Source organism: Sorghum bicolor, chromosome 5, assembly GCF_000003195.3.
Source record: "Sorghum bicolor cultivar BTx623 chromosome 5, Sorghum_bicolor_NCBIv3, whole genome shotgun sequence".
Classification (NCBI taxonomy): Eukaryota; Viridiplantae; Streptophyta; class Magnoliopsida; order Poales; family Poaceae; genus Sorghum; species Sorghum bicolor.
In genome coordinates this window covers 69,770,864-69,779,352 of record NC_012874.2, presented here as the reverse complement: position 1 = coordinate 69,779,352, position 8,489 = coordinate 69,770,864, and the positions used below count along the sequence as shown (strand labels likewise).

Here is an 8,489-nt window from a genome sequence, read left to right as displayed (position 1 = left end):
ATGAACCGCTGTTGTAAAGGCGTTAGGTGACATGAAAAGAAGACATTTTTCATCCACATGTTGCAGTGTTTGGTAGTAGTTAAGTATACGAGTACACCGAACGAACAGGTGCTGGAGAAAACCGTACGCCGTAGAAGGTTTGCTGCCCGATAAATCTGACCATAAAAGGACGGAATTACCAACCCACACGCAAAGATCAACGGTGATTGCACATTAGTCGTACGTAGTACGTTTAATTCGTGAGATGAACGAGTAAAGAAATGCTTTTTTTTCTATTTCACCATTCATTAACCACTCCCTTTGCTTTTACTTGCCATGGAAATTTCCCGGCCTGCCCTAGCTACCCTGCAGAGAATTTGAATTGCTTCGTGAAAAAAAATCACCAAAATCCATCACATATAACCATCACTGACTGAGCCACTGTAGTGTACCACGACCACTGTTTTCATCATCTCTCAAATGCACGAACGAGAGAGACAGAACCACTAGCCGCTCACCTAGCATGGTCATAGGATACAGTTACTTGCATCGGTTTGCCATGCATGGTTATGTGCAACTGTTTAGCGGTGACAATTTCAATCTTGCTTACGTGCCATGTTGCAGAGAGACATGTTCTTGTCTCCGATGGTTTACATTGTTTGGAAAGCAAACTTAGAACTTTGGCAGATTCGCCTTTGTCAAGCATAAAACTACGGTCAGTGCCTTGTCATTAGTTATTGTTTGATCTGATCTTGTAAATGGTTAGCACAAAAAAAAAATCAAACGATAACAGAAACAGCCCAGCCACAGTCAGCCTCATATTAGTTAGTGAGCCTGCCACACAGCGCTCTCTCTGATTATGTTAATTTCGCGGATTTTACTTTTTGAATGTCATTTTAAAGTTGGTGCTTAATTTGACTGTAATGTTATCTTATCATGTGATCCGTATGTTTTTAGTATAAAAGTTTAGTTATCCCGTAGCAACGCACGGACATCCTACCTAATTTTTTTTAAAAAAATAAAAACATGCAATTTTGCTGTAAGTATATATACAGGTACGTACACGTACAGGTTGTTGCAGGTACGTACGAGCACATTTTGAGCTCAGATGATGGCGCCGTTTGCGGCTGTAGGGCAAGAGTGGTTGCATGCTTCCTACGTACGTCTCCTTCCGGTGACATGTTTTGGATAGGGAAATATCCATTTGGTCTTCCAAGTGGTCCTTCATTTCACGCCATGAATATCTCCTCCCCTCTCTTTTTCAAACAAAGAAAAGTGCTGCGAATAAACGGCTAAAGTCGACAGTCTCTTTTTGACAGTACATCAACAACCCAAAAGGTAAAGGCGATCTTTTTTTTTATCAAACCCATTTACAACTTGGTGGTTGGTCATTGTGTGCATGATAGCTCCTCCGGAAAGTGTTCAACGCGCCCTGAGGCAAAAACCATAGATTTTGTGTGGTTAGTTGATCTAAAAGGTGGTTTGGAATGCACCAATTTGACATGTCTAGTTCATTTTTACGGTCAATTTTGCATAAGTCGTGTATAAATTATAAAAGTAGTTCTAATAACTAGAAAGAGAAAGAGGTGCTTTTGGATGGATGAATGAATGAATGGAGATTGGGAAAAGTGAGAACAAGGTGCTCTCCATGCTGGAAAGATGTTGTAATTTCGTACTACGAGTAGTCGGCCATAAAGATCCTAGCTATGTCCTCGCAACAAAAGATACTCTATGGTAACTAACATCAGCCACAAACCTCAGAGTAGTTTATGTGTGATCCTCCCACTAATGCACATGTTCATTGGTCACCCGTTAAATCATTACTGCCTTTGGAGATTGCAAGACCAATAGCAAGGCAGTCACTGATCGATTATGCCGTGCTCTGTCCTTGGCACACACATTTACCAGAGTTTAGTCAGTTTGTTTCACCTGCCTTTCGCACGAATTCAATTCCTCATCAAGACATAAATAAATATATCACCAAAATCCATCACCTATGCTGCAATATCTGAATAATACTCTGTTTTCATCTCTCACATGCACGAACGAGAGAGAGAGAAACCCCGGGAACTGCACACACCGCAGTTACAGTCTTGCGAGTCCACCATTTTTCCTCCCCTTGTAAAAATACACATTAAATTATTAATAATCAAACACACACAAAAAAAATAGTTTTCAGAACTTCAGAAGTCAGTCTTGATGGTTTTCAATTTTTTTTCCCTATCCTAAAAAAATAAGGAAAAAAAAAGAGAAGAGATTCTTTTCGTTTCCTTGCACGACCATCTTCCTCCTCCCGTGCGTGCTGCGGTGGTTGCAACTTGCACAGATGTGCATCAGAGCAGCGCTGCCGCCTGCCTGCCGGTGGCGTTAGCGTGCGTTATATATAACCACACTCCCCCTCCCCCTCACCACCATCTCCACAACCACACACCGCCATTGCCTTCCACCGCACCACCAGCCCGCCGCCGGCATCAGCCATGCGGCGCCGCCCCTTCCTCTCCATCCTCCTCCTCCTCCTCCTCGCCGCGTCGGCGACGACACCAACGCCGGCAGCATCATCATCAGCGCGGGCGGCGTTCGCGTGCGCGCCGGGCGGACCGGCGACGACGCTGCCGTTCTGCCGGCAGTCGCTGCCGCTGCACGCCCGCGCGCGGGACTTGGTGTCGCGGCTGACCCGCGCCGAGAAGGTGCGGCTGCTGGTGAACAACGCGGCGGGCGTGGCGCGGCTTGGCGTGGGCGGGTACGAGTGGTGGTCCGAGGCGCTGCACGGCGTGTCGGACACGGGTCCCGGGGTGAAGTTCGGCGGCGCGTTCCCGGGCGCCACCGCGTTCCCGCAGGTCATCGGCGCCGCCGCCGCGCTCAACGCCACGCTCTGGGAGCTCATCGGACGGGTACGTACTCCTATGACATATGATACGGACGGACTTTTGCTTGCCGCCGCCGCTCACCTCTGGCGGTCTCTGGCGTCGTCGTCCTCGGCTGTCGCGTGTCGCTGGGTGTGCCTGTGCTATGGTTGTCGCGGCCTCCAATGAGAGAGCACTAGTGTTACGTACTAGTACTACTGTACGGGGCTGGTACTGTGCTGCACCAGTGGAGTGGCCCAGCGAGCGTCGCAGTGCGGGCGATCTGCGTTGAATGCTTACGGTCCCTTTTTTTTTTTTGTTGTTGTTGTTGCAAGTGGCTGCTGCTTTTTATTAACCTTTTTGATTGATTTGATTTTAATTCGAGTGGTGCTTTGCATTTTGCATACTTATTTACATACATCCTTTGATTCACTGGCATTTTTTTAGCCGTGGTGGTTTGCTGCAGCTAGCTTTTCTGTCCTCACTGTCAAAAACCGGCACGGTTGTTCGTTAGTGCAGCCGCGTGTTGGCGCCGTCCATGCCATGGCATGGAATGGGACGCCGTGTTTGTACAAATTGGGGTACATGTTTGGTTGTTCCGAAAGGCCTCCAAACCAATGCAGTGCACATGCTATACACGACCTTCGTGACTAGGGTAGTGGCGTCAGTCAGTGTCATAATAGACTCGACTTAGGGAAAAGATTCATGCCTAACGTCGGTTGATTTGCTAAGGCTTTGTTCACTTGACAAAAATTTTGAATTTTGAGGACTAGCACTTTCGTTTGTACTTGGTAAGCTCAAACTGTTTAATTAGTTTTTGTTCTTGCCTATATTTAATACTCTATGCATGTGCCGAAAGATTCGATGTGACAGGAATTTTCTTGGGAACTAAACAAGGCCTAACTTCATTTAAACATGGCCTTGTTTACTTCCAAAACTTTTTGCAAAATATGAATAGTGAAACTTTCGTTTGTATTTGACAAATATTATATAATCATAGACTAACTAGGGTCAAAATATTCGTCTCGTCAATTTCGACCAAACTATGCAATTAGTTTTTATTTTCGTCTATATTTAATACTCGATGCATGCGTCTAAATATTTGATGTGACGGGGAATCTGAAGACTTTTGCAAAATTTTTTAGGAACTAAACAAGGCCATCACTCTTACCGCTTCAACCAGTTGGGTGTTTGTCAGGTACTAGGGCCTTGTTTAGTTTCAAAAAATTTTGCAAAATATGAATAGTAGCACTTTCGTTTGTATTTGAAAAATATTGTCCAATCATGAACTAATTGGGCTCAAAAGATTCGTCTCGTCAATTCCGACCAAACTGTGCAATTAGTTTTTATTTTCGTCCATATTTAATACTCCATGTATGCGTTTAAAGATTTGATGTGACGGATAATCTAAATAATTTTGCAAAATTTTTTCGAGAGCGTTGATGAGTGCGTTAAAATTCACGTTGCGTGCAGAGATTTCAACAGTATTCTTTTTTTTTAAAAAAAAAGTTATCTAGTGTCTAGGCTCTGAAAGTTCGGTACTAGTGGAATGAATTCCTAGTGCAACAGATTGCAATGCTGACGGGAAGGAATTCCCTGCTGGGCGGCTGGGCCAATGGCGAGGGGTGCAGCCATGTGCAAGCCAGCCTAGCCAAATCCAAATCTAACCACCTCTCTTTGAAGCCCACATCCCTCATCATCTCTTATCCTAATCCTAACACACCCCGACAAAAAAAACAAAAATATCCCGGATAATAAAGTAACTAAAAAGTTGACGCATCTGATCTGATCTGAGAAAGACATCATGTGTGGAAAAAAAAGGTACCGTACTAGTAATGCGATGATGAAAGGTTGCCTTGTTTAGTTCTAAAAATTTTGCAAAATTTTTTAAATTTCTGTCACATCAAATCTTTAGACGTATGCATGGAGTATTAAATATAGATGAAAATAAAAATAATTATACAGTTTAGTCGAAATTGACGAGACAAATCTTTTAAGTCTAGTTAGTCCATAATTAGACAATATTTATTAAATACAAACGAAAGTACTACTATTTCTATTTTGCAAAATTTTTTAGAAGTGAACAATTGGTATGGTAACCCATGGACGGACCATAACGACACTAGCAGAACACATCTGCAGCAGAGCAAGTGGTGACCAACATGTCTGCATTTGAGGTTGATGAGGCGCAGAGCAAAGTGGTTTGCAGAAGATAACCAATGTCTGCTAGACTGCTACAGAAGAACTCCATCACGAGCAGCACCACCAATGGCGATGAGCATCGTAACTTGTAGGTTGGGTCATCACGACACCAGCTAGCCCGGTCGCGTGACACCACAGTGCTGCCCTGCACGAACAGCCACGTGATTGGCCAGACCGCCGGGCAGACATGTCAGGCCATCCTGCCTGCCTGCCTCGGCAGCAGTGCACACACCGCCCACTCTCTTCTCCGACCACGGTCCATGGCCATGAAACCATGATCGATGTGGTTGGTGTTCCCCTGGCCTCAGCAGCCGGGTTACGGGAACATGGGCACGTTCCCCGTTCCGAAAACTTCGTCCCGAAACGTAAAACGGGAACATCATGGAACATCGTTCCTAAATGTGGTGGAACACGAATCATATATAGGAACAATCATAGGAACGTCAGTTCTAAACGACTATGGAACTTCGTAGTGTGTGTGCATACTGCGCCGTGTCCGTCCGTGAGCGGTCGGCGAAAAATCAAGATGGTGATTGACTCATTGGCCTAGACCTGCAATGAGTCTTAAGGTTGGAGTTGGACAGCCCTAAATAAAACAAAAATACAATAGTAAACTATATCACGCTAGGAATCGAACTCATTTGATTCAAAACAAAAACTCATTTGATTCAAAACAACACGTAAAACTATCTGAGCCAACCACTACGTCTCAAACACGTTCCTTTAGAAAGTGGAACGCGTTCCGCAACTTAAAGGAACGAGACGAAGCTATATACCCCTACGTTCTATAGTTTATGAAAATGTCGTACCGCGTACCACGTTCCCGTACCACGTACCCTATGTCCCGGAACTTGGCTGCTAAGCCCCTGGCAGCAGTAAAAAAAAAAACTCTCTCTGATGGATCCATTGATCGGTGCAACTGCAGGCGGTGTCGGACGAGGCGCGCGCCATGTACAACGGCGGTCGAGCAGGACTGACCTTCTGGTCCCCGAACGTGAACATCTTCCGTGACCCACGGTGGGGCCGCGGGCAAGAGACCCCCGGCGAGGACCCGGCCATCTCGTCGCGGTACGCCGCCGCGTACGTGCGCGGCCTCCAGCAACCCTACGACCACAACCGGCTGAAGCTCGCCGCCTGCTGCAAGCACTTCACGGCGTACGACCTGGACAGCTGGGGCGGCACGGACCGGTTCCACTTCAACGCCGTCGTGTCCCCGCAGGATCTCGAGGACACCTTCAACGTCCCCTTCCGCGCCTGCGTCGCCGGCGGCCGCGCCGCCAGCGTCATGTGCTCGTATAACCAGGTCAACGGCGTCCCTACCTGCGCCGACCAAGGGTTCCTCCGGGGAACCATCCGGAAGGCGTGGGGCCTGGACGGCTACATCGTCTCCGACTGCGACTCCGTCGACGTCTTCTTCCGCGACCAGCACTACACCCGCACCGCCGAGGACGCCGTCGCCGCCACGCTTCGCGCCGGGCTGGACCTCGACTGCGGGCCTTTCCTCGCGCTCTACACCGAGAACGCCGTCGCGAGGAAGAAGGTCTCCGACGCCGACGTCGACGCCGCGCTGCTCAACACCGTCACCGTCCAGATGCGGCTCGGCATGTTCGACGGCGACCCGGCGTCGGGCCCGTTCGGTCACCTCGGCGCCGCCGACGTGTGCACCAAGGCGCACCAGGACCTGGCCCTCGACGCCGCGCGACAGAGCGTCGTGCTCCTCAAGAACCAGCGCGGGAGGAAGCACCGGGACCGGGACGTCCTCCCGCTCCGCCCCGCCGCGCACCGCGTGGTGGCCGTCGTCGGCCCGCACGCCGACGCCACCGTCGCCATGATCGGGAACTACGCCGGGAAGCCCTGCAGGTACACCACGCCGCTGCAGGGCGTGGCGGCGTACGCGGCGCGGGTCGTGCACCAGGCCGGGTGCGCCGACGTCGCGTGCCAGGGGAAGAACCAGCCCATCGCCGCGGCGGTGGACGCGGCGCGCCAGGCTGACGCCACCGTCGTCGTCGCCGGGCTTGACCAGAAGGTGGAGGCTGAGGGACTCGACCGGACCAGCCTTCTCCTCCCTGGGCGACAGGCCGAGCTCATCTCCGCCGTCGCTAAGGCGGCCAAGGGCCCCGTCATCCTCGTCCTCATGTCCGGCGGACCCATCGACATCGCGTTCGCGCAGAACGACCCCAGGATCGACGGCATCCTCTGGGTGGGATACCCTGGCCAGGCCGGCGGCCAGGCCATCGCCGACGTCATCTTTGGACAACATAACCCAGGTTCAAATTTTGGATTCAACATTCACAAAGTTCACTTTTTGATTGTTTGCACAAGATGCAAACAGAGTCTGACTGAATTCGTGAAAACTTGTATGAACAGGCGGGAAGCTGCCGGTGACATGGTACCCTCAAGACTACCTGGAGAAGGTGCCGATGACGAACATGGCGATGCGGGCGAACCCGGCGCGCGGGTACCCGGGGCGGACGTACCGGTTCTACACGGGGCCGACGATCCACGCGTTCGGGCACGGGCTGAGCTACACGCAGTTCACGCACACGCTGGCGCACGCGCCGGCGCAGCTCACCGTGCGGCTGTCCACCTCGTCGGCGTCCGCGTCCGCGTCCGCGTCCGCCGCCTCCCTCCTGAACGCGACACGGCCGTCGCGCGCCGTGCGGGTGGCGCACGCGCGGTGCGAGGGGCTGACGGTGCCCGTGCACGTGGACGTCAGGAACGTCGGCGACCGCGACGGCGCGCACGCCGTGCTCGTGTACCACGTGGCGCCCTCGTCGTCGTCGTCGTCCGCCCCTGCCGGCACGGACGCGCCGGCGCGGCAGCTGGTGGCGTTCGAGAAGGTGCACGTGCCCGCCGGCGGCGTGGCGCGCGTGGAGATGGGCATCGACGTGTGCGACCGGCTCAGCGTCGCGGACCGGGACGGCGTGCGGCGGATCCCCGTCGGCGAGCACAGGCTGATGATCGGCGAGCTCACGCACTCGGTCACGCTCGGCGTCGAGCAGCTCGGGGCATAGCCGTATACGAGAACGGAAGCAGATCCAGAGGGGTTCTTGAATAATTGTGCTGTGCTGTGTTGTGTTGTTTCTGGTGGGGATTGCCAGGGTGCTTGCTTCTGTCTCTGCAAAGGTGGAGATGGAGATGTACTAGAAGGCACCGGATTACTGAAAAATTGTTGGATTGAAAATCAAAAAACGATTGAAATGGAAGGAAGACAGAAGAATGTCGTTTCTTCCTCAACACTAATGTTTTTAAACACATTCCCAAATGTTCTCTGATGTCAAGATTTGTGTATTTCATGGAGATTACTGTACTACTATGGCTTGTTTAGTTGGTGAAAAATTTTGGCTTTGGCTACTGAAACACTTTCGTTTGTATTCGACAAATAGTATTCAATCATAGACTAATTAGCTTAAAAGATTCGTCTAGCAAATTACAAATAAATTGTGCAATTAGTTTTTATTTCTA

At 50.4% G+C, this 8,489-nt stretch overlaps 1 protein-coding gene across 1 annotated transcript; it reads left to right on the top strand.

Annotated features, from left to right (window-relative positions):
- Positions 2,191–8,315, top strand: LOC8070217 (beta-D-xylosidase 1). Its single transcript, XM_021461283.1, has 3 exons — positions 2,191–2,870; positions 5,950–7,291; positions 7,392–8,315. Exons 1-3 carry the CDS (start codon positions 2,457–2,459, stop codon positions 8,036–8,038), a joined length of 2,403 nt encoding a protein of 800 aa, XP_021316958.1. The 5' UTR covers positions 2,191–2,456; the 3' UTR covers positions 8,039–8,315.